This window comes from Durio zibethinus, chromosome 28, assembly GCF_047325235.1.
Source record: "Durio zibethinus cultivar Kanyao isolate XHJ-2024 chromosome 28, ASM4732523v1, whole genome shotgun sequence".
NCBI classification, from domain to species: Eukaryota; Viridiplantae; Streptophyta; class Magnoliopsida; order Malvales; family Malvaceae; genus Durio; species Durio zibethinus.
The window spans coordinates 4,277,395-4,304,349 of NC_143189.1; the positions used below are offsets into that span (position 1 = coordinate 4,277,395).

Sequence of the window (26,955 nt, forward strand, 5' to 3'; positions counted from 1 at the left end):
TAATAAAAGGCAAGTTGATGCATTTCATTTCATTTTCTCTTTCATCCAAACCATTATTTTTGTTACTTTTCATATCCATTTCATTCCCACTCTCAAATTCCAAATGGTAAATGTTTGGACAATTATAAACAATAATTTTAAGATTTAATTTTGAAAACTTATTCATATTAATCTGTGGAGATTATTTGAGCAAAAAGTAATTTATGAGCAGATATCATTCATGAAAAATAGACATGTCTTAGAGGCATCTAATTAGTTTGTCTTTGTTCAAAGTATGGTCTTTGAAGAAAGCATTCACATTTGAGATGAAGAATTATCGTATTTTTTTTACCATTCATAAAAATGAAATCATCCATTACTACCCTTTTTGAGCATGTTATGATTTTTTTTCTAAGAATCCTAACCAAAGATCACCCTTCACACTATGGGATAATTTCTGAAAAAAAAAATTACTTGGAAAAGAAAAAAAAAGATCACAAAAGGTCTAAAAGATAGGGAATGAAAAGAAATAAGAACCCCTTATACAAAAAAAAAAAAAGAAAAATAAATACTACAAATGATTTGGGGGTAAAATAGTAAGATTTTTTTGTAAGAAATAAGATGAATGAAAAAGAAAAAGGTAATGAAATGATGTAGAATGGGGCAAAATGCTAAGTTGTATCACATGATGAGAAATGATCATTTAGTTTAAACACTTTAAATACCTGTCTTGCGCCTATTTTATCCATTTCTTTCATGACCCCTCATCATAGTCTATATTATAACCTTTAAAAGCCTATTTTGATCGAATGTGAATACTCAAATTGAATGATCATATGTTGGACTAAGGCATGCTTGTGATGGAGCAATGGAATTGTGCTATGTTCTTATGTTTTAGAGATTGATGTTTGGGGGAATACTAATAATGGATAACGTGAAAAAATAAAAAAGCAAAAAAAATGAAAAATAAAAAATAAAAAAGGTGAAAAAATAAAATAAAAAGAGAAAATGAATACTCAAATTGAAAATTTGAAAGGGCGATTTGGGTAAAAAAAAATTTTTTAAGCTAAAAATTAGAATGATGGTTCAATATATGAAAGGTTAATGTCATCTTAAGATCTTCTAAAAATGGGGTAAAGTGTGAGAGCTCAAAATGATTTTGATAGTCAACGAAATGAGTTTTTAAAAAAGAACCCTGGATTAATATTAAAAATTATCTGAATATTCATTATTTAGATATTGTTATACCATTCAAACACTTACCTTAGTGACATGCTTTGAATTTATTCCTTGATCTATTTATTTTTGTACTAAACCTGTTCTTATATTGATTCTCTTTTCTCTCAATTCACTTTACCTTCACTCCTTTTGGCTTTCCCAGAATAAATCAAGAAAATATATGATTGCATTGTATTTATCATGAATTGAAATGATAATAAATGAATGACAATGTCTATAAAAATTCATACATTAATTTTTAAAAGAAATCCAAGATGATAGGGAAAAAAATAAAAAAGATGAAAAAAGGCTGAGAAGTTGATTTGAAAAGGCAAATGTGGTACCCAAGTGATGAATATAGTGATGGATTAGCCAATACAATACGTGAGTTGTGACCAAATGCTAGAAAAAACATAGATCAGTTAACAAAATTGGTGAAATGATTCTAAAAATGTTATTGCTAGGAAGCTAAAAAGGAAATGTGAGATGGTGGAGTCTTGAGAACCTTATTACCACAATCAATTAGAATGTCACGGTGTTGATTTTAATGACATTTGCATTACATTGCATTATGGTTTATTCACACATTTGCATCATGTAGAGAACATGTGAATCACGGTTTAGAGTATGACATCTGCATTGTTGAGAGAATCTAGGTTGTTGCATTTGCATCATTGAGAAAACATTCGCATCATTATCATACAAAGGTTTAACTTTGGTAGGGGAATTCTGAACTTTGAAACTTCAAAAAAAAATTTCATGATGAGATTTTTGACGAAGAAAACATCCCTATTTTTAAAGTTGTGAAACCTTTTGAAGAAACATTTTCAATGATAAGAATGATTTGTAAAAGCTCCAAAAATAATCTCTAATGAGAATCATTGAGTTTTAAAAAAATTTTTTTATGTGAATACCCAGAGTTTTTAAATTAAAATCTTGGAAATTTTGGATGAAATTTTAAAATTTTTAAATAAGAACCTTTGAAACTCTAGTTGTGAATCTTTAAAAGTTTTTCAAATGTGAATTTGAAAGTTTTGTGAATCTTCAATCTGAAAGTCTTGCGAATCTGAATGTCTTACAAATTTGAAAGCCTTGTAAATCTCTAATTCTTACAAATCTAAATGTCTTGCGAATATTCGATTCTTACAAATCTAAAAGTCTTGTGAATTTCCAATTCTTGCAAATTTGAAAGTTTTGTGAATCTCCAATTCTTGTGAATTTCAATGTCTTACAAATCTTTAATTCTTATGAATATGAAAATAGTACGAATCTCTAATTCTTGTGAATTTGAAAATCTTATGAATCTTTTAAATGTCTTACGAATCTTCAATTCTTGTGAATCTGAAAATCTTACGAATCTTTAATTCTTACGAATTTGAAAGTTTTATGAATCTCCAATTCTTGAAAATTTTAAAGTTTTGTGAATCTCCAATTCTTGCAAATATGAAATTCATGTGAATTTTTGAATCCTGCGAATCTTTAAATTGCAAACCTTTGAATTCCAAATTTGTGATTTTTTTTAACTCAATTGTGAATCTTTGAGTTGTCACTTGCATTATGAATTTTCAATTATGAAATTTTTTGAATGCTTCAAATCATGAACCTTTGAAGTTTTGAAATTTCATAATTGATGTAAAGTCAGACTTCGGTTCCATCATGGTCATTTTGTTTTCGAATTTTGGCCTATGCCAGATCTTTCTTTGGTTTAGTTCAGATTATTCATTTTAGACTTCGATTCCATCCAAGTCATTTTATTTTTGGATTCGGCCTATGCCAGATCTTTGTTTGGTTTAGTTTAAGTTATTCTTTTTAAACTTCGGTTCCATCCAAGTCATTTCATTTCAAATTTTGACTTATGTCAAGTCCCTCTTTGGTTTAGTCTAAGTTATTCTTTTAGACTTTGGTTTCATCCAAGTCATTTCATTTTGAATTTTAACTTATGTCAAGTCCCTCTTTGGTTTAGTCTAAGTTATTCTTTTAGACTTCGGTTTCATCCAGGTCTTTTCATTTCAAATTTGACCTATGCCTGATTCTTCTTCAGCTTAGTCCAAGTTATTCGTTTCAGACTTCAATTCAATCCAGGTCATTTTATATTTGGATTTCGACTTATGTCATATCCCTCTTCGGTTTATTCCAAGTTATTCACTTTAGACTTCGGTTCAATCCAGATCATTTTATTTTGAATTTTGACTTATGTTAAATCCTTCTTTGGCTTAGTTTAAGCTGTTCGTTTCAGATTTTGGTTTGATTTAGGTCATCATTTTTGGATTTTAACCTACGCCAAGTCTTTGTTAATTTAGTCCAAGTCATTCATCTTAAGTTTCGATTCAATCTGATTTTTTTATCTTCAGACTTCATATTAGTCCAGTTTGTTCTTTTCTTAAAAAAGCCATGATGAGTGTTTACATGTTTGCATAATTTTTATTCCATAAAAAATATGCAAAGAATGGTAATTGTAAACATCTACTTTTTAAACCGTAAGCTTTGGATAAGGCTAATAAAAAAATAAAATCAGTAAAAGCAAAGTTTTAATCCTGTTAAAACTTTAAGATCAGGAGTTTAAATTTTAAACTGAGATAAAAAAGATTTTTTTTTTAAATGAGGATGAACAGATGACAAGATAAAGGACTTTGATTTTCAAATCCTTGTGAAATCTAGTGAATGAAGGCCGATATAAGAGCTAGCAATCACGAGAACTAATAGAGAAAGAAAAAAGAAAAGAAGAGTAATCAGAATCAAAAAAATTTTTAGTAAAAGTTTCATGGGGAATTCATGGCTTTTAATTAGTTTTTTTTTTTTGTAGATTTTTCTAAGTTTTCTGGAAATTTTTTGAAAATTTCTAGAATTTGATGAATTTTCGAACGAAAATTCAAATGTTTCGATGACTTTCCAGCAAAAAACTCAATTTTTGACAATAAAACCTAGAAATCAATAATTTTTTTGACGATATTCAATGGCAAACGATGATAAAAAATCGCTTAGAGAGAGAAGCAGAAAAGAAGAGAGAAAGGGTAAGGGAGACATTTGAAGAAAAAGGTGAATTCTTAGCTTTTATACCAATACGAAACGACACCATTTTGAAGAGTTAAAAAGTGAGTAGGATTCGTGTGAAACCCGAAATTCAACCTGACCCATAGCGCATTGACCCACCAACTAGTTTCATTCATTCTTGTTGAGCCGTCAAGCCAAGCCACACACCAAGCCGCTTCAGTCGTTCTTGTTTTTAGAGCCGCACCCATTCCAACCAAGCCAAGTCGCATCAATGTTTTTTTTTTATCTATTCATTTATTTATTATTATTATTATTATTATTATTATTTCTTATTTATTTATTGATTAAATTGGAATTATTTATTTATTTAAGTAAGCATTCTTTAATTTTTCAATGATTTTCTTAAAATAAAAATTAAAAAAAATATTTTTGAGGAAAAGTTGAAAGTATCAATTTTTCTTAAAAATAAAGATTTTAAGAAGGAATTTTTGAAAAAAAAATTGAAAGTATCAATTTTTCTTGAAAATAAAATTTTCAAAAAAAGTATTTTTAAGAAAAAGTTGAAAGTATCAATTTTTTTTTTTAAATAGAAATGTCAAAATACTTTAAGGAAAAGTTAAAAATATCATTTTTTTTTGTATAAAAGCATGAGTTATTTTTTTAAAACAACATAAATAAAAAAAAGATCTCTATCAAAAGTTAAAGCATTATTCCTTTTTCTCTTTTCCTTTCTTGAAAAATATTTAATGTTAAATAATTCGACGACGAAGTCTCTGTAAGAGAAACAATAGTTTTCTTGTATACTCTTGAGGTGAGAAGATTTTCTTAATTTTCTACCAAAAGTATTGAAATTAATTAAAAATAATTTTTAATAATTAATTACTTGATAAAGTTTTTAAGGCTTAATGGGTGATATAAAATTGAGCTGGTACTATTTTTCGATAGGCATTGTGGAGGTGCTATAACCTTTCTCACACATAACCGTACTCCCGAACCTAGTTTTGATTTTGTAGACATTAAATTTACCTTTTAAAGATACATAAATCAAATTTAGGATTTCTTTTTAAAAAAGGGATAGATTCAGTCAGGTGATCAATCGCACTTAAACAAAAAGATTGATGATGACTCCTCAAGTCAATATTTAGTGATAGGTCTACGGATCTAGACTTTATGACAATAACGAGAATCAAATTTAAACTTTATAAGTGAAATATTCAATTTTTACCTTAATGTGCTTGAATAGTTTGTTGGTTCACAAGTTTACTAGCTAATGAGTTAGTCTCATAAGGAAGGGCACCCTATTTATACTTGAGCTCTATGGCCTAAGTGGTCATTAAAGAACCATATGTATGGCTCTTATATAAATAGGGGTGACCCATTTCTCACGGCTAATATGGTCACTAAGGAACCAAGTGTATGGCTTTTATATATATTCTAGAGGGTTCTAAGGTATTCAAACATAAGAAGCCAAATATGTGGCTTTTATATACATTCTAGAGGGTTTTAAGGTCGTTAAACATATACAAGGTCGGTTATGGCTTTTTTAGAAAAAAGCTGATTCTAGACACTGTGGCACACTAAGTCCGAAAAGTTTTAGGCTCTTTCACAGAATGCCCACGCCTGGCACCTTTCAGAAGCTTTTTTTTACGGGTGCTATAGTACTTGCACCCATTCTCGCGATTTACTTTTTTAGAAGGCCTTCTAGAATGTTCTATATACCCACACGCTTGACTTGACTTGAGGCTTATCTAGAGCTTTCACGCTTTTAATGCCCACATTGACTCTTCTACAATGTCTTTTAGAATGTTTTATATACCTACGCTCCTTGCTTAACTCGAGGCTTGTCTAAAGCCTTTGTGCCTTTAGTGCCCACACTAATATCTAGGGCTTTCTAGAAGCTTCTCCCATTGGCACTAGAATCATTTGTTGCCATACAAATCATTAGTTGCCATATAAAGATTAATGCCAAAATATGGTACTTGAGCATTAATCCCAAAATGTGATGTTTTGGTTGTTTTAATTGTAAGAGCATAAAGCACATCAAATTTCTTATCATGTGCCCTTTAGAGTTGGGATTATAGTAGATAATAAGCTATTGTTTAGGATTATACTAGTCTCTGAATCAATGTTCATGACATGCATAGAATGACTTCAAAAAAGAATATAAAAGGAATAATTTGGCTTTTGAAACAAAAGGGATCAAAATTAGACTTCAGCAACATGTTTTAATGGCAGAAAAAAATAGTTATAAGCATTAGACCATGAAAAAGAAGCTAACAGTGGATTACAAATTTGCAACTAATTTAGCCCAGATATGTGCTATCAAGTAGATTCAGTATGCAACACAATTTAGGTAAGTTGGATAGCAGGCAAACAAATTTAGAATTTGAACAAAGTAGGACACATCACTCACTGTATAAAATAATTGTCACTTTAAGATAAATTAAAGAACTTGAACTAAATAGAAGAAATCATTGAATTTGGTAAAGCAAAATATGAGTTTAGAAAAGCAATGTGGTTAACCACGTGCTATAATTTGACAAAGCAAATTAAATCCAATTAAAAGATTTTTTTTTATCAGATGTAATCAAATTATCCAAATGAAAAGTAGATAAGTTTAATGGTACACCAAAAATAAGGTTTCACAGCTTGAATCCCTAAAAACAAATACAAGTCTCTCTCTCCACACATGCATTGTTATGACAGGAAAGACAGTTGTTGCATGGGAAGATTATTTATGACAAAGCATTCTTATAGGCAAGTAATGACGGCTTCCACCTCTAAAGGAGTGTATAAATGGTATGTTGGTACTACTTGGCAATATCAACATTATTGGGAGAATAGTAACATTGTTCAATAACAAAAACTTCAATAAAAATAAACAAATATATATAACAAATCACAAAATTACATATATTTGATGTAAAACTTTACGTTTTCTTCCATTACTTGCTTTAAAATGGACAAAGCAATTGTTTCAGCTTTTTGAAGAGTTAGGTCCTGTAGGGGAAATAAATCATCATTAATGTTAATAAGCTCAAAATAACTCATGCATATGCGAGAGAGTCAAAATTATGAAATGTATTATCACAACATAACTGTGTTAATTTTAGTTATTTAGACATCGTTGAAATAGATATCATAAAACTTAATAACAAGTTGAATCCTAAAATAATCAACGTACCAAATTAAGCACTCATAAAGAAAAAAAAACAACATAAGAATAGATGTGAAGATACCTTGTTGTATTGCTTTTACAAAGAGCTGTCTGCACCTTTAAAACTTGAACCTATAGCTTTTGCATTGCATTGCCAAAATGTTTTAGAGGGACCGGTGTGCTAGAGGGATCAGTATAGTATATGTAAAATAGAAGTTACGAAGCCATTGAGAATAGACTTAAATCAAAGTTGATTTAGTGAATGAAGTCTTGATGCATGACCATACAACCTTGCATTAATAGGTTGGGGCATCGTAGCTTTATCATGTACATGATGCATTAGCTCTTTTAGTTTGTTACAGTTTAACTTAAAATTTTACAATCTAAAACTAGTAGGCAATAAGAAGCATGTATCTTATAATTATATCTCTAATGAATTATCAATCGCAAATGAATATGTTTAGAAACTAGCCTAATAGACCATGGTGATTGTTTTAATTGTGGTGACAGTAATTTGTTAAAGGACAACATTTTTCAGAGAATGGCATTTGCATGACTAAGTTTTGACTAACCATAATAGTGATAATATTATTATCTAGTGACATGATTAAGAGAAATGTGGGTCCTAAAGTGCTAGTAACACAACAGAAATTCATTTGTCATTAAAATTTGTTTGTAAAACTCACTCTCTCTTTATTACTTTTCTCTCTGACCATTCTTTTCTAACAAAATAATAGCTCGATAGCTGGACAATTCATCCAACTTTGACCATTTTATTCGATTTCAGGTTTGTTTATAATTGAATCGTAATATATCGATCCTATTTTAAGGTCATAAAATATTATGATATCTTTTGATATATCATGATAAATTATAAAAATAACATAATTTAAAAAAAAAGGTTAACAGGTAAACATTAAAAAAATACATTAATTTGTTTAATTTATTAATTTAACAAATAAAAAAGGATATATTTTCAATTTTATAATATCAATTTATTTTACGAAATTAACTTAATTAATTATGTTTAATAATATTTTTATACTTTTTTTTATCATTTCATTTAGAATTATTAAAACTTTTTTTTAGAATAAGACATTTTAAACTCATTTTTAATCTAATGATATGAATTTTACAATTATTTTCATCTTTTTACGTTAACAATTTTTTTATTTAAATTCTTTTAATTTAAAAATATCAATTATTTTACATTGTGAATTTAATTATTTAGTTTAATTTTTTTGTTACACTTGTTCTTACTTTCTGTTTCGTTTAAAATTATCATAATTTTTTTTCTTAAAGGTATTATGATACTTCTAACTATTTTATGCCCAATAATATCAATTTTACGATTGCTCTCACCATTTTTTTTATACTAGCACTTATTTTTTTGTTTAGAATTATTAATTATTCGTAATAATAATTCTTTTACATTATCAACAATATTATTTATATTACAATAATATTTTTTTTACATTTGTTCTTACTTTTTACTATGTTTAAATTTATCACAACTCTTATTAAGATATTACAATAATTTTAATTAAATTTATGCCAAGTGACACCAAATTTACAACTATTTTTACCTTTTTTTACGTTATGATATTTTTAACACACTTTACATCAAATTATTTTAATTTTATAATTATTTTCACTTTTTTACGTTAACATTTTTTTTTTGTTTAGAATCATTTTTTATTTATAATAATATATTTTTTTATATTATCAACATAATTCTTTACATTATAATAATATATTTTTACACTTAGTGTTATCTTTCATTATGTTTAGAATTATCATAAATTTTTTTAAAGGTGTTACAACACTTCTAACTATTACGCCAAAAAAATACTAATTTTACACTTATTCTTATCTTTTTTACGTTAACATCTATTTTTTGGTGTAGAATTATTTTTTATTTATAATACTAATTTTTTTACATTGTCAATTTAATTATTTATGTTTTAATAATTTTTTTTATACTTATTATTACTTTTTATTACGTTTAGAATTATCATGATGTTTTATTAAGGTGTAACGATACTTGTAACTATTTTACATCAAATAATACTAATTTTACTATTATTCTCACTTTTTTACATTAACTTTTATTTTTTGGTTTAAAATTATTTTTTTAATTTCTAATAATATTATTTTTTTACATTACCAACTTAATTATTTTTGTTATAGTAATATCTTTTTATGCTTGCTGTTACTTTTTATTATGTTTATAACTATTACAACTCTTTATTAGGGTGTTAAGATACTTCTAACTTATTTTACATTAAATGACACCAATTTCACGATTATTCTCACATTTTTACATTAACATTTATTTATTGATTTAGAATTATTCTTTGGGTTTAAGATAATAATTCTTTTACATTTTCAACTTAATTATTTACATTACAATAATATATTTTTATGTTTTTTTTTTACGTTAGTTACATTTAAAATTATCATAATTCTCTCTTAGAGTGTTTTGACACTTCTAATATATTTTATGTCAAATGATAGTAATTTTACGATAATTCTCATATTTTTGCGTTAACCAATTTTCAATTAAATTTTTTAAAATATTATATTATCTTCTTCACTTTTTTAGAAATTTTTAATAGATTGTATTTATCTATTAAAATATTTTTGTTTTATTTAATAAATAATATTTAATATTAGTTAATTAAAATTAAATTAACAAGTAATTAATTATTTTTACAATTAAAAAAATCAATGATTTATATTAATTCTTTAAATCTAACAATTATTCTTCAATTACCTTATAATAAGGTCAAAAAATTTAAACTTATTGTAGAAATTCTTGTCCTAGCAAAAAATTCATTGAATGTGACTTGTTTGTTTGATTTCATTGAATTTCTGTCGATTTACTACATCCCACATCAAAAATTCAAGGAGTATTGTTTCTTTTGATTCACAAAGGCAAGGATCATACCACTTAATAAAAATGGAATGACAACTTCCTGCCTTGTATTTTATACTGCCAACTCAATAAAATATATATCAGCATGTAACAAAAAAAATGAAAAGTCTGAATTCATGAATGATGTGATATAAGCCAAAGCCAACCAACCAACAAGTAATGGTGTGATATAAGTCAAAGTCTAAAATATTGTTATGGCAGAGTATATATGATCTATCATTGTGTGCTGAAGTCATGAAAGACGTGGTAATGTCAAAATTTATGATAAGAATCAAAACTTAGGAAATGTCAAAACTTTTATGGTAAGAGTCAAAACTTATGGTAATGTTAAAAAGATTTTATTTGTACCTAAAAATTACTTAATATATCATAAACTTTTTTTATAAATTTAATTTTTAATAAAATTACTTAAATACCTATTAATAAATTATTTTTTTACCCTTCACATTTCTTTCTTCTTCTCTTCTTTTTTTTTTTTCTCGCTCCTAAACTAGTCATAGTTTTTTTCTCTTCTTTTTTTGGGCAACAAATCATATTATTGTCAAAATTCATAATCAAAATTTATAATAGCTTATATATTGTTAAAATGAAAAGTGAACTTAAGAGAAATAATTGTAATAATGAAAATTTGGATATGATAATTATGACAATTTGGTAAGTTAATTTTCAAAAATAGATATCCGAAAGCTTGTAAAAATTTTTAAAAATTCATTTTCAAAAACTCTTAAAAACTTTCAGATCTGAAAATTCTTAAAGGTTTTCGCACATCTATTTTTGAAAATTTGTTTTAAAAAATTTTATATCTTACTGAAACATTTTAAATTTAGGAAACTAAAAATGAAATAAATCCAAAAAAACACAAGTCTCAAAACCGTGGTGAGTGAAAAAAAAAAAAAAACAAGTGCAAAAATGAAGGATGTTTCGGGCCTGAGGAGTTGGAAAAATCTCAAACTATGGGTGAAAAATGAACTGACAATAGCTTTTCAAGTAGTTTTGATTCTTTCTAAAAAATAAAAACAAAGCATGGGTAAACAAATAACTAACAATAGTATAAAATCTCTCTCTTTCTACCTACTTCCAAAACTTAACATTTTTTTTTTTTGGCATCAGTAATTTTTTTTACGCATGTAGTGAGTCTATATATCTAAACAAAAAAGTAGAGATTTGTGATTGGCACAGCTATAAATCTACTTGAAAGTAAATGTCAAAACTATCACTTTCAACGACCCCAACTCTTATCTCCTCAATCTCCACATCGTTTCTTGTCCTCTACTCCTACTGATTCCTATTCTTATTCTTCGTCAACAATGGCTTCTTCAATTTTAGTTGATACTATCAACCCTAAGGTTTCTTTCATTTGGAGTGTTTCTGGATTTCTCTTGTTTTTTTTTTTTTTTTTTTTCAGTGTTTAATTTGATGTAGGTTATTAATTTGTTAATGTTTTTGAATGCGGGTTTTATGATTTATGTATTGTGTTTATCTTGTTATTTTAAAAAGTCTACATCTTTGACCGAGTAAACCGATCTTTGAATTCATTTCATTTTTACCTTATTTATCGGTTCTTTCATTTTAATATCAGTTTAGTAAAGATAGTAATCAAGTTGCCTATCGAGTCTAGTAGGATGTCAATGGATAGAAAAGAGCATTTTTTTATCTAGAATTTTTATATTACATTCATTTTTGTACATATACTTAAAGGATATTTTAAATTTAATATTATTTTTGTTCTGGCGAGTATTTAATGGTTTTAAATTTATACCTATCTTGGATAATTTCATCCTTATTTTAATGAGTATTTAAAATACTTAACAAATATTTTAAATTTATTTCCATATCATTTTCACAAATTTTAAATTTATTTCTATCTTTATTCTCGCGAGTATTTAAAAGGTATTGATAATCTTTACATTTATAGCTTTTAAAAAAATAAAAATGAAAATTATTTTTTTAAGTTTTTTAATTTTTACCTTGTATATTTAAATAATTTTTTATAAATATATATATTAATATATTTTTTAATAAAAATATATTAATTTTAATTAATCTAAAATAATAATTTATATTATATAATAAAAAAATTATTTACTAAATATATATAAATATATATGTAAGATAAATAGATATTATATTATTTATCTCCTTTTTCATTTTTATCCTCATATTTAATAAAAATTTAAAATTATATTTATTTTTATTTTCAGGCCCGTAATATAATATTCATCTCAGATAAAAAGTAGGAATATCCGTTGTGTACGGATAAGATTCACATTCCTAGGGTCAGCGCGGTTCTCCGTTTGGAATAAGTGCTTTCTTATGAAAAGAAAGAGCATTTACTTTCATACATACATCTTATACTTATCTTTTATTATTCGAATGATGATTTTATGTTGTGCTTGTTTATTCTTTTCATTTTCTATTGATTTGTAGTTTTTCCTTCTTTTTTTTGTAGCATTTGTCTTTCATAGGAGTGGTTCTTTTTTTCTTTCTCTTGCATGTATATAATCGTGGCTTTACAATTAGGAGTGACCTGTTTTTAGTACATGTACTGAATTGATTGTACTACTTTTATGCTCAAATCAATCTCATAGCGTCTATTAAGCAAGTTCTTTTCATTAAAGCTCACTACAATTGCAAATTAGAAACAGATTTGCTGATTTTAGAGTTTTTTTTTTTTTTAAATTAAAGGCAATGGCATTAAGTGGAGACCTGAATCATTCAAGTTTCTAAGCACTTCTGTGTATTGATTCAGGATATGGAATATTCTCATTTTAGTTTGAAGCCAGCTTAATAACTTGTGTGATCGGTCTGTTTCCTTAACACTAATTCTCTCTTTATCATCAGGTCCTAGAATGCGAGTGTGCTGTCCGTGGTGAGATTGTCACCCTTGCCCAGTAGTATGCTAATCTGCATCAGTTCTAATGTATTTGCAAAATTTTTATTTCTGTCCAGAGTTAATTCCCATGCTTGTGTGCACATCCAAGCATAATCGGAAAATGGACTAAGAGATGTCTTTTGGGTGATTGCAGCAATAGTGTCCATGTTGGTTGACAGTTTTCATTATGTTTTAGAAAATTCGAAGTAAATGCTGCTGATATAGTTTGGTGTATGAAGCTGGATGTACTTATGTATAAAATTTTTGGATAGCCCTTTAATGAAATTTTCTTAATATCTCTCCCAAAAATTGCAACAAGAGATACAGACTAAACCAGAGGCTCATCTCTTTGAAGAGGTATACATTTCTCTCTTCCTTGCAGTTTTTATATGGGTGCTTGGAGTATCATTTGTACTTCATTGAGACAATATCCCTTTTCTCCTTTCCTTTTGCTCTCCCATGGTTGAATAGAAATGTCATGGTTATATCATATTACCATTTATGAATGATTAATTGCATAAAGGTGTCCATCCTGAACTACAATGAAGAGGCTTTTATGTTTGGAGTTGTAGATTTCGTCTGGCTGACTTTGATGGTTGTGGAATTCTGTAGGCTGGATGTTGTTTATTTCTCATGAAGTTTAATTTTGTTGGAATGCCTCTTCTCCAAAAGAGGCACAATAAAGGTTCCATAGAGAAGTGGAAATTAGGGTGGGGGATGACCCTTCTAACATCAATTTTTTTTTCTATAATTGTTTTACATGAACTTTTATTCGACACTATACCAGTTTTTTTTTTTTTTTTTGGCATTAAATATTAATCATCTTTTGCAGATACTGTACTGCAATATTGGAAATCCTCAGTCTCTTGGTCAGCAGCCAATAACTTTCTTCCGAGAGGTTGGTATTTTCTTACTAGGTGATATTGATTACCATAAAGTTGTCATGTGAATGAAGCAATTGTAATCAGGATGTCTCTGCAACAGGTTCTTGCATTATTCGACCATCCATCCATTTTGGACAAAAGCGAAACACAGGGTTTAATCAGGTACTGAGAATTAATATTAGCCATCAGCTTTGCGGTTGTTTCTGTTAAATTTTATAATTGTTATATTTGCTTTCTTTCACCTGATAAAGCTTTCAGTTTTCAGATGGGGTGTTTAATCTGGGCCCTTCAATGGGCATATCTATATATATATATATAAAACCCTTTGTGTCTTACTGTGCACAAATTTATAATGTTACGTTTATTACCTCATTAATACAAGTTATCTCTTTCCCCTCCTCCCCTCTGTGTCTAAATAAAAATAGGGACCTAGACGACTTTGAATACCAGAGAATCAGAAAACATATGTTCTCCTTTATGCCTACAATCTCCTAAAACCCCATCCTCCTACCACCTTAGTTGGTCTTTGGTGGTATATGAGCTATACTCTTCTGCTTACATTGTGCTAAAAAGCTTGCATTTTTGTTGAGTCTATCAGAATAGAAGGGGAGTTTTTCCTGCTTTTTAGCTTTCTGTTCTTCACTGAAATCTATGCTTGATGGTTCATAATGGCTGAAAACTCCATCAACTTCGATTGAGTCCAGTGAAAGGAAACATAAAGAGATGTTCTCTTCTGCTAGCCATTGAATTTTTACTTTGGCAGATTACCAGCTTTTCTTTGACAGTCATTCCTCTGCCTCATGTAATTTGGTTGGTGGCCTTTTGCAGTGCGGACTCCATAGAGCGGGCTTGGCAACTTCTTGATCAAATTCCTGGAAGGGCAACTGGTGCCTACAGTCATAGCCAGGTTGTGATTGGTGCTGACATCTTGGAACTTTGACTATTTATGCTTCCGTATTATTCATACTTTTTTATTTTCTTTCGATGTCAGGGTATCAAGGGATTACGTGATACTATTGCTGCTGGGATTGAGGATCGTGAAGGTTTTCCTGCTGATCCAAATGATATTTTCTTGACAGATGGTGCCAACCCTGCGGCATGTTTCTATATCAAAACTTCTTGTTTCCATGAATGATGAGTTCCTCATAAACACATGTATAACAGAATGGATTTTTCCTCCTTATCTCCAGGTGCATATGATGATGCAGTTACTGATAAGATCTGAGAAGGATGGAATTCTCTGTCCCATCCCTCTGTATCCTTTATACTCTGCTTCAATTGCTCTGCATGGTGGAGCTTTGGTATGCATAGAACATGTTAAAGCATTTTTTAGAATTTTAGATATTTGTAAGCTAACTGGCTTCTTTAGCTGTCATTGAAGTACTTAGTTTTTGTTGGTTATTGGCCAAGCTTTAACTGACCAAAATCAAGTTGCCTTATGTTTCTTGAGGATTAGTTTTAAGCTACCTGTCTTGGTAGGACTTGTAAAATGGTTGGAAGTAGAGATTTCTTTTACCATTTAGTGATGTGTTGATTGGCAGATTGTTCACAACTTTCTTTTGGCTTTTGCATGTTCCATGCTATCTTGATGAAGCTACAGGATGGGGTTTGAAAGTGTCTGAGCTTAGGAAACAACTAGAGACTGCGAGGTCCAAGGGCATCACAGTTAGGGCTTTGGTTGTAATAAATCCAGGCAACCCAACAGGACAGGTAATCAATGACAAGCAATCCAAAAGTATATTCTAAATGAAGAAATATCTTGAATTTTGTTTATACATGATTTTATTTTCTCATTTTGATTGCAGGTTCTTGCTGAGGAAAACCAGAAGGCTATTGTGGAATTCTGCAAGCAAGAAGGACTTGTACTGCTGGCAGATGAGGTAGGTTGATTTGTATACGTTCTGGCTTTGCCATTTACCTCAATAACCACTTATGTTTTTACAGGTTTACCAGGAAAATGTTTATGTACCTGGAAGGAAATTCCACTCTTTTAAGAAGGTTTCCCGGTCTATGGGTTATGATGAGAAGGATATATCCTTAGTATCTTTTCAGTCAGTCTCAAAAGGTAAAATTGGTTTTGTCTTAGTTCTATCATTGCATTTATAGAATGTGAAAGAACTTATGCAAAATTTGGAATTTTGATATAAAAACATGCACTCTTTTGCTGTCTCCAGGGTATTATGGAGAGTGTGGAAAAAGGGGAGGTTATATGGAGGTTACTGGGTTCGGTGCTGATGTCAGGGAGCAAATATACAAAGGGGCATCTGTGAATCTGTGTTCTAGCATCTTTGGTCAAATTCTTGCTAGCCTTGTCATGAGTCCACCTAGGGTTAAATCTTTTTCTATTTAAAATCAATTTTCTGTGTTTATTCCAATGACATTGGATCTATGATATAAAGATAAAATGAGATAGAACCAGACAGATTTTGAGCTTTCACTAGCTTCTTGCAAGCATTGATTCTTATAGAAGCGTTAAAATCTCTCTATCTATTATTATGGTTGACAATTTGGAGACTGTCTGGTACACGACTTGGTAAAGAGCAGTACTGTTCTGGGATAATGGAGTAAAATATTATGTTTACAAAAGCTTATCATTGGTTAAATTATATCATGCATGCCTTATATATGATGTGATATTTGTTGCAAATGAAACTTGCAGGTTGGAGATGAATCCTATGAATCACACAATGCTGAAAGAGATGGAATCCTCTCATCTTTAGCAAGGCGTGCGAAGGTTAGTCCTCTCTTAGATTGGATTAGTTTACATAATATTGAATAGGGGCATTAATGTTTAGTTGTAGCAAAAGTGAGTGCTAAATTCCACATTCTAATATGGTACTTAACCAAGAAATTTGGAAATGTGCAGTTGATTGCCAGTGTAGGAGAGTTTGAGCTTATTTAAATTATATAATTAGTAAAATTCTATTAATTGAGACTCAAATGAAATAATTGTTGGCATTTTTTTATTCAATGCCCTTTTTTACTGGTTTTATAATTACACTTGACCATTTTAGCATTTTTTATTCCTAAATATAGACACTGAAAGATGCATTCAACAAGTTGGAATGTGTGACATGTAATAATGCAGAAGGTGCAATGTATCTCTTTCCCAGAATTTGCCAGCCTGAAAAGGCAATCAAAGTTGCTGAAGCTACAAAAACAGCACCAGATGCATTCTATTGTCGTCATCTCCTCACTGCTACGGGAATTGTTTTTGTTCCTGGTTCTGGCTTTGGGCAGGTGAGTTAATTACTACCATTATGATAACTTTCTTTGGTTTGGAATTCAGTTCCTTTTAATTTTAGTCGTTCTACTTTCCGAAGTTAGCAATTAAAATGTTTTTATTGAACAAAACTAAAGATAAAAAAAAAATCGGGTTTTGTGAAATGACAATTTGGTTGGATCAACATTCTGGTGTTAATTGATTTGCCTTTTCTTTATCTTTGCTTGATGTGTGGGGTGCACAATACTCACTCAAGAAGAAAAGATTCCGGCTATTATTACCCGTCTAACTGATTTCCATAAAAATTTTTGAATGAATTCTGTGACTAAGTATGAGGTAGTTTTTGGAAAACATTTTAAATAAAACGTGCCATTTCTTTTTTTTCATATAGACAATGGACACTTTGTTAATGGTTTCCTATTTTGCGCTGTTTTTTTAATTTAATGAAAAAGATACATCAATATTTTTGGTTTAATATTTTTGGTTTATCCACCAAGTTTTTGCAGATATAATGTCTTACTAATGAGAAAATTTTGTGATCGTTTTTAAGGATAATACCTCCTTTAGTTAATATTAGTTGGGATTGTTGTTTTGATTTTTGAAAATTTAAGTAAGAAAATATTATCTCATTTTAAAATCAGTAAATATCATTGATATGAGTAAAATTTTATATTAAATTTACAAATTGTTTATTAAAAAATAAATTATTTGTTGATAGATTATTTATAACAAGAATCGAATTTAAACTTTATAAACGAAATATTTATTTTTTATCTTATTGTGTTTGAGTAGCTTGTTGGTTCACAAATTTACTAGCTCATGAGAACTCATGGGAGAGGCATTTCTATTTATACTTGAGCTATGTGGTCACTAAGGAACCAATGAATGTTGTGTGGTCACTAAGAAACCAAGTGCATGGCTCTTTTATAATTAAGTCTACGTGATCACTGAGAAATTAAGTGTGTGGCTCTTATATAATTAGGTTTATGTGGTTATTAAAAAAGTAAGTGTCTCTTATATGCATTTTAAAGGATTTTAAGACCTCTAGATAAAAAATTTTAGAGGATTCTAAGACTTTTAGACATAAGAAGCTAATAGTATGGTTCTTATATACATTTTAAAAAGTTTTAAGGCTTCCAGACACGTACAAGATCAGCTATGACTTTAAAAAAAAAAAAAATTGGTTCTAGACACTGTAATGCATTGGGTCCGAAAGGTTCTAAACTCTTCTCGCAGAGTATCCGCGCCTAGTGCCTTCCAATAACTTCCTCTCTTTGGCGTTACAGTACCCGCACCTGTTCCCGCATCTAACTCTTCTAAAATGTCTTTTAGAATATTCTATATACCCACGCACTTGACCTAACTCGAAGCTTATTTAGAGTCTTCGTGCCTTTCCTACCCGCACCACATATTTGGGGCTTTCTAGAAATTTCTCCCTTTGGCGTTGGAATCATTAGTTGCCATACGAAGATTAATGCCAAAATGTGGTACTTGAGTATTAATCCTGAAAGGTGATGTTTTGGCTGTTTTAATTGCAAGATCATGAAGCACCACGAATTTCTTATCACGTGCTTTTTGGAGTTGGAATTATAGCAGGCAATAAGCTATTGTCTAGGATCATACTGGTATCTGAATCAATGTTTACAACACACGTGGAATGACTTCAAGAAAGAACATAAAAAAAATAATTTGGCCTTCAGAACAAAGGGATCAAAATCAGACTTTTAACAACATGATTTGATGGCAGAAAAAAATAGTTAAAAACATTAGACCATAAGAAGGTAGCCAACAATAGATTACAAATATACAATTGATTCGGCCCAGATATGTGCTATCGAGTAGATTCAGTATACATCACAATTTGGATAAGTTGGATAGTAGACAAACAAATTCAGAATTTGAATAAAATAGGACACATCACTCACTCCACAAAACACCCGTTACTTTAAGACAAAGAACTTAAACCAATTCAAGGAAATCATTGAATTTGACAAGATAAAATATGAGTTTAGAAAAGCAATGTGGCTAACCACGTGCTAGAATTTGACAAAGCAAATTAAATCCAATTAAAAGGTTCTTTTCTGATAAGGTGTAATCAAATTATCCAAATGAAAAGTAGATGAGTTTAATGGCACATACAAGTCTCTTCCTCAACACATGCATTGTTATGACAGGAAAGACAGTTGTTGCATGGAAAGATTGTTTACAACTTGTTTACAACAAAGCATTCCCATAGGCGAGTAATGACGGCTTCCACCTCTGAAGGAGTGTATAGATGGTATGTTGGTGCTACCTTGGCAATATCAACATTATTGGGATTCACCTGTAATAGTAACATTGTTCAATAACAGAAATTTCAGTAAAAATAAATGAATACATAGAGTGCAATCACAAAATTGCATATATTTGATTTAAAACTTTACCTTTTCTTCCATTACTTGCTTTAAAATGGACAGAGCAATTGTTTCGGCTTTTTGAAGAGTTAGGTCCTGCAGGGGAAATAAACTGTTATTAGTGTTAATCAGCACCAAATAACTCATGCATATGCAAGAGAGTCAAAACTATGGAACGTATTATTGCAACATGGCTGTGTTAATTTTAGTTATTTAGACATTGCTGAAGTGGATATCATAAAACTTAATAACAAGTTGATTCCTAAAACAATCAAGTTACCAAATTAAGCACTCTCAAGGACAAAAAACAACATAAGAACAGAAGTGAAGATAGTATCTGCAAAATGTGCCAGAGGGATCAGTATAGTATCTGCAAAAGAGAAGTTGCGGAGCCACTGAGAATGGACTTAAATCAAAGTTGATTTAGTGAATGAAGTATTGATGCATGACAATGCAACCTTGCATTAATAGGTTGGGGCATCGTAGCTTTATCATGTACATGATGCATTAGCTCTTTTAGCTTGTTACAGTTTAACTTAAAATTTTACAATCTAAAACTAGCAGGCAGTAAGAAGCATGTATCTTATAATTATATCTCTAATGAATTATCAGTCGCAAATGAATATGTTTAGAAACCAGCCTACCAGACCATGGTGACTGTTTTAATTGTGGTGACAGTAATTTGTTAAAGGGCAGCATTCTTCAGAGAATGGCATTTGCATGACTAAGTTTTGACTAATCACAATAGTGATAATATTATTTTCTAGTGACATGATTAAGAGAAATGTCGGTCCTAAAGTGCTAGTAATACAACAAAAATTCATTCATCTTTCTCATATGTTGAAAGAAATTTTACCACAGCAAAACCAACACAATGTAAAATTATCTGATACTTACAAGCTAGGCCCATTCTCATCATGACCAGCAATGAGAAGAGACACCCCAAATGGTCGGGACTGCACAAAAAAATGTTAGTATACCTGAATAAGCACTTCAAAAGTAATGCCATAGGCGGAATTCTGTATCAGATGGAAAAAGAAACTGAATGCATGACTACACAAGTCATATTAGGTGTGGCCCTCTCTTTATTGCTTACCAATATGAGCAAAAAGCAACACAACATAGACAAAGAAATTAAAATGGCTACAACTATATACATAAAAAGATATGCAGTTGTACCATGGATTCTTCATCTCCTTCCCCAAATCGAAGGGCCAGATCACAAAGAGCTTGTGTTGTGGACTCTACAGTCATTGGCTCACCATATGAGAATCTATGGTTCTGTGTGAATGTAAAATATATCAGCAAAAAAAGTAAAAATAAATTCATATAAAAAAGTAATGGCACTAACAACTATGGTACCTGAGTCTCAACTCGTGCATGTTCAACAAGCGTACGTGCATCAGCAATCAACCCACTCATAGCACATCCTATATGCTCATCAATTTCCATAATCTTCTCAACACTGCTGGGTTCCTGAAAGAGAATCAAGTACCTATGAGGCCTGGAAGAAGTTGCAACAATCCACATTCCACTATATCTAATATATGTGACACATGCTACATGCTGGACTTCTGGTAGCTTTTTAACAACATGAGTGTGGTTTCAAGTGTACAAGCATTTAGTCAAAGTAAACAAGGGGCATCTAAAGGAATTTTAGGGAGTATGGAGTAGCATATTGAGAAAAATAAGGCAGTAGCTAGTCGAATAGAATACCTGACATGTCTTAAGCCATTACATTACACTACATGGAGCCGACATACTGCCTAACACATTATGGAATCCAACAATAAATTGAGAATATGGGAGGAATAAGCAATTGCAAAGTCTGCTATTTGCAACCTGATCTTCAAGTCTAGAGTCTTGACCATCAACCAATATTCACATGTTTGCAACTGAAGACTTAGTAATTTGTCAAAAGAGACTCCTTAAGACCCTAACAGCAAACCATTACTTCCCTTAATCTTCATGGAACTCCGCATCTTAAAAAACACATTCTTTTTTCTTCTATTATAAACAAGCAAAGGCTAACTACACAAGTAACTAGCAGAAATAGTTTGCAAATATAATAACATTAAATCAAGTAAGAGTGCAAACTGCAGACCAGCATTGGAGAAGGAATACGCTTCTCGACAGCTAGAACGACACCGTCTTTTGTCTTTAACCCAATTGCAGTTGAACCCAGCTGAAGTTCAATTAAAAAATGAAAAACCCATTTACACACAAAGTCTCACCATGAAAAAGAGAAGCCCTGTGAGTATGCTGCCCTATTAAACAGAAAGAAATTTAGTTCAAACAGTTAAAGAAGCAAATACAAACTTTGGCAATTGTTTCACATGTCAAAAGCACCCTATGACAGGTATAGGTGTTTAAAAAGATGGTGCAGCAACAAAAGAACTTGCAATTAGACTGAAATCCTTGTATCTTGATACAGACCACATAGGGTTCCAACTTTCTGAATGAACTGAAAAAGAACAGGACCGAGGTTAAAATGAAGATCAGTTATTAGATATAAAAATAAAACACAAATCTCTATATTATTCTTTCAAAATACTTACAATCACTCACAGACAAGCATATTTTCTTCTGTGTCATAAATCGTCCATTGGGGGTGATCATGCTACATAGAAGAAAATTGCAGTTTGATGTTAGAAATAGCTGTGTGTTTTCTATCGCAAATTTTGAAAAGGTCAAAACAGAAAGAAAGTGCATACATGATTCCAGTAGGCTTGTAGGGAGACTCTGGAGGGAACTTGATTTTTACATAGTAATACCCACCTTAGGAAACCAATTGAAAAGGAAAAAAATAATAATAATAATCAGATTGCACTATCAGATAGCTTCCTGTGGAGTCTACAATGAGCTAGATAAAATAACCACAAGCTATCATGGGGAAACTAGCCAACCTGCAAAAGGTGTTCCTTCACTCCCTTCCAGCACATAATCTGTAATGGTGAAGCACAAGAATTAAATAGATGTCCAGAAAACCTAATACATCAGTATTATGACAGAAAAATATTTATTTAATCATAATCAACACAGTGCCATAACCTCAGATTAGTTCAAAAAGAGTAGAGAAGCTACGATTACACATCAAACACGAGTAGTATCCAGGGAACAAGCCAATTTTATCACGCAATTCCATGTCCCAATCATTATAATATCAGAACTCATCATTATTAGCAACAGCAAAAAAAGAAAAAAACTAACAAATTTAAGATTTGACTTCAATTCCTTCAAGGCAATATCTAGAAGTTTTAATTAGATAAGATTAGAAAACAACATAGATTGAACTCTACTTCCTTGTACACTTATTAAAGAAGCCTGCCAAATGTCAGGGGCTTTTTGCGCACTCAGTCCCAAATTTACAGTCCACAACTTCGCAAGTAGGAAGTTTTATACACTTGCATCTCAACTGACACCCCAATACACAATTGACCAACAGTCAGGTTAATACCTTCAATGTATCACTCTTCAATGGTATTGGACAACGTGAAAACAATTATTTTCCTGCTTTTACAAGGATAAAGTCTAGGATAGTAGGCAACTTCTTGGTTATTATAGAAGATGCTTTTATGTGAGTATTACAGAGCCTTATCTAAAGAAAGGAGATAAAAAAGATTTAATAAACTTACGCCACTCAAGGATGTCATTTGGGAATGGATGAGCAACAACATGAGAAACTGGTTCCTACAAATTCATAGAATAACTGTTAAAATTATCTGAGAAGAAACTATAATTAAGTTACAACAATAACAAAATTTTGTTATTCTAGAATAACTGTTAAAATTATCTGAGAAGAAACTATAATTAAGTTACAACAATAACAAAAATTTGTTATTCTAGAACCAATACATTTTCTAATAATCTCCAATTTATTCGTGCAGGGAGTGAAAAGATATCCAACTGTTTTTACTTGTCACTTGAAGCTAAACATAAATTCATAATGCTGAATTGCTGTTTAATAAACCAATAAAACAGACAATAGACTATCATATCATACAACACAACGTTCTCAATCCATTCACTATTGATGCAAGCTCTGCAGTAACAAGCTTCATACACAGGGTACCAAAGGCATAAAATTTTCCTTGCATTGAAAAAAGAGTTTATAATCCACAGACACATAAAGACCAAAAAATTAATTAAAGGTTAACTAGATAATATAACAAGCTTTCTGCAACAGCTAAGCATTTCCAGGTTTCAGCAATTTGTATAAAAAGCACGAGTAACAATAAAATGAATTGCAGGAAATACAGGGAGAAAACAACGCCTTACAAAGTGCTCTATATTCTGTCTGAAGGCGCTTAACACAAAATTTCTCTGCCATTCCTCAAGACCCAAAAGCTGTCTCAGCCACAAAAATATAAAACCGGTAACTTACAATTATTCACTGACACAAAATAGAGCAAAATAAGAAGACAATTACTCAAATAGAAGACCATATAATAAATTCACAAAGATCTGACAAAATCCTCTAGCGAAAGATGCACAGTTAGCAGGCAAATCAGTTAACTAAAAGAATGACAATCCAGTGAAATTATTGAGTAATCAAGAACTTAAAACTCCAAAATGAATTCGACGAGCTCGGAATGAAGAATCATGAGAATAACTCAGCAAAAGCAATATAAATATGTTTTTCTTAAATTACATTAATTAACAGTGATTAATAATAAAATAAAGATTACAACAGAATTTAAACTAAGTATAAATTTACCTTAGGGTACTAATTTTCAATTTCTTATAATTTTACCCTAAATCATTACCAATTAATTAACACAGAAATCGGAAAATCTAATTAAACTGAAATTGATTGAATGATGAATTTTGATGATCAATTAAACTAAATTTAAAGTAAAAGCCCAAACAAGGATCTACCAATTTAAACCCCCAAAACGAAAAAAAAAAAATCAATGAAAAAGGAGATCGCGTTTACAGTACAGAAATTCAACAAACAAAAAGTTCAAGTAAACGATTCCAAAATGGGAAAAAAAAACCCCGAAATTAGCAAGAAAATATTTTTTTCTTTAAAAAAAGGGAGAATTACCGAGGCGGTTATTTCTTGATACAAAGGAGAATAGAAACCGGAATTAGAATTATTAGAATAAGAAAAGAAAAGACGAGAGAGAGTAAAATCTGTTATAGATTCAGAAGAATAGAGACTAGAAGAAGAAATAAGAAGGTTGTTTGCGCTGAGCTCGGACCTCATCCTTTTCTAGAAAGACAGAAGAGAATGATGGTTAGAGGCAGAAACAGATGTGTTCTTTGTGTTTGCAGACGTGCAAATTAAAAAGATTTGGGTTGCAAAAGGAAGTAGCAAGAACAGAATAGAGTAGGATCAATCTGTCTTCCACGGTGCTTGGAACTTTATATTTATAAGTAAACTGTGAGAAACTATTATGAGATAATAAAAATAATATCGAATCAATATGATTTTGAATATATTAGATCAATATGACATATCAAATTAATATAAATGATTAAAATATTTTTGATTATCTATTGAAAGTTTAAAAAAGAGAAAAAATTATTATACTTTTTAAACTATTAAATGCTTTAACATTTTGTTCCTTACCAAACGATTTGAGTATCAGATCGTTGAATATATGATCGATATTTTTAGTGTAAGATAGATTGGCTGAAAGAGATCACTTGAAAGTTTGATTCTTCGAAACTGATATTATAAAAAAAGGTTGGTCTTAAGGGATAATTAGCTTTGAGCTGTGATTCGATCTTGCGATAGCTTGATCTCGCACATACATCTTGGGTTGAGTGTATAGTAAGCTTAAATATTGTCGAAGTGGTAATTATTCTAAATGATTCGAGATTAGTGTTGGAATTCATCTGACTGTGATGAAACTTATATTTTATTTTATAAACTTGAATTTAAGCTTCTACTTTGGATTTTAACGATGAATTGGACTTTCGATTTATCCCGTAGAGTCATTCGTTTTAGTCGATCTGACCTGAGGTTCATTCAGTTAGATCGATCTAATAGCATTAAATGAAAAGAAAAGTAATTTGAGTGGAAAAATTTTAAAAAGTTAGATGAAAAGACGTATTCTCGCCTTTGCTTCAACACATGGCGCGACCTATGCCGTTCATCTGATCTATGGTGTGTTTATATAAAGAGCCGCTAAGGCTTTAATTTTTCATCTTTCTACTTTCTTTGCTCTCGATCAGACTTGAATTTTTTTATTTCAAAAGAATTGATTGAAACTTTATATGGGCTCATGAACGCACACCTTTAGCTAATTTAATTTAATGGAGAGATAAACCAGTTGCTTTTTCTATTATGCAAGCAAGATTGGTTAACTCGATACAAATCGATAGGATCTGTGAGAGATAAACCAGGGTAGGTCGAGACCTGTCCTTAACCTCAGCACCAACATCTCCTCATTCTCTTGCCAAAAAGACATGTGTAGATGCCTCATTTTCCACGTTAGAGAACTCTGAGGCTAGGGTATTAAAGCTAAGCTCAATGAAGATCTCTACCAGCTTTGAGTACACTTTTGCTGATGACCTTATCACTAACCTGGCTATAGCAAAGAGATTCAGCAAAGTTGCAATCCCCCATCTTGGTAAGCATTGATTAATTTCAACTTGGTTTTATCAGTATTTTTTATTTTACTAAGTATGAGGTCATTTTGAGCAGTCTAATAGAAAATTTCCCTTCAACCCCTAAAAAACACTAGTGAAGCCCTCCACCACCTCTACCTCGCAATCACCTACCTACTGAGGGTCAAGAAAGATATGACTACCTTAGCTGAGGAACACAAAAATAGCTCAGATGCACTAGGCAATGTCCAATCTAGTCTCAGTGTGTCTCATAAAAAAGGAAGCTAAGTAAAGGAAAAGAACTGACAAGCTAACAGCGAAGCTAGAGGTCATCTTGATTGACAAAGCTTCAGCTGACTCAATGAGGGAACAAATCGTGCTCAAGCTTAATGACACTCAGGCTGAAGTCGCAAAGTTGAGGTCCAAACTCGAGGCTATTGAAAAGAAGGAGGATTACTTGAAAAATAAAGTCGTGGAGGAGTTCAAGGCTTCCAATGAGTGCCTTCGGATGAAAGTGGAGTTTTTTAGGAAAAATATGCTTGGTACTTTCTAGTTGGCCAAGAACGAGGTGCAATTTAAATTTTTTGCTTTTAACCTCAACCTTTTTTATATTGATATCAACAATATCATATTGAAGACTCATCCAAATCAGCCCGATGAGATGAGGATGAGGATGAGGAAAAAGATGATGAGGATAAAGCCTTGGAAGTCAAGTTGAAGGTAGCTTTAGGGCCTAAGCATG

At 30.5% G+C, this 26,955-nt stretch overlaps 2 protein-coding genes and 1 pseudogene across 4 annotated transcripts; 1 reads left to right on the forward strand and 2 right to left on the reverse strand.

Moving 5' to 3' along the window:
* Positions 1-6,939: 6,939 nt before the first annotated feature.
* LOC111280560 (proteasome subunit alpha type-5-like) lies at positions 6,940-21,882 on the reverse strand (annotated as a pseudogene). The gene is made up of 8 exons (XR_016335034.1): positions 21,760-21,882; positions 21,018-21,131; positions 20,835-20,936; positions 20,553-20,611; positions 20,002-20,025; positions 7,428-7,506; positions 7,119-7,224; positions 6,940-7,027 (listed from the first exon to the last, which is right to left on the reverse strand). The product of XR_016335034.1 is annotated as a proteasome subunit alpha type-5-like (transcript).
* Positions 13,450-19,696, forward strand: LOC111281372 (alanine aminotransferase 2, mitochondrial-like; the record flags this gene model as incomplete). The annotated part of the gene is made up of 13 exons (XM_089756782.1): positions 13,450-13,512; positions 13,988-14,053; positions 14,140-14,201; positions 14,868-14,946; positions 15,031-15,135; positions 15,230-15,340; positions 15,612-15,749; positions 15,845-15,919; positions 15,984-16,104; positions 16,214-16,368; positions 16,699-16,773; positions 17,076-17,279; positions 19,437-19,696. Coding segments are annotated over 13 exons (1,428 nt in total), but the record flags the coding sequence as incomplete, so codon positions are not given.
* Positions 21,759-25,042, reverse strand: LOC111281374 (uncharacterized). Of its 2 annotated transcripts, XR_016334907.1 has the most exons (8): positions 24,703-25,042; positions 23,934-24,002; positions 23,291-23,345; positions 22,562-22,600; positions 22,370-22,433; positions 22,214-22,275; positions 21,975-22,119; positions 21,759-21,840 (listed from the first exon to the last, which is right to left on the reverse strand). XR_016334907.1 is itself a non-coding variant. In XM_089756781.1 (7 exons), the coding sequence occupies exons 1-7, from the start codon at positions 24,862-24,864 to the stop codon at positions 22,025-22,027; spliced, it is 546 nt and encodes a 181-aa protein (XP_089612907.1). In that variant the 5' UTR covers positions 24,865-25,040; the 3' UTR covers positions 21,926-22,024. The 2 variants fall into 2 exon arrangements, 1 of the variants encoding a protein (XP_089612907.1); XM_089756781.1 differs by lacking the exon at positions 21,759-21,840 and having other exon boundaries at positions 21,926-22,119; positions 24,703-25,040.
* Between the last annotated feature and the right edge of the window lie 1,913 nt (positions 25,043-26,955).

Coding starts and splice junctions, on each gene's coding strand:
- LOC111281374 (XM_089756781.1), bottom strand. CDS start 24,864: ATGAGGTCCGAGCTCAGCGCAAACAACCTTCTTATTTCTTCTTCTAGT. Junction 24,003..24,702: donor ATCAAGAAATAACCGCCTCG/GTAATTCTCCCT, acceptor TGGCTGAGACAG/CTTTTGGGTCTTGAGGAATG. Junction 22,601..23,290: donor AAATGACATCCTTGAGTGGC/GTAAGTTTATTA, acceptor TCACCATTACAG/ATTATGTGCTGGAAGGGAGT.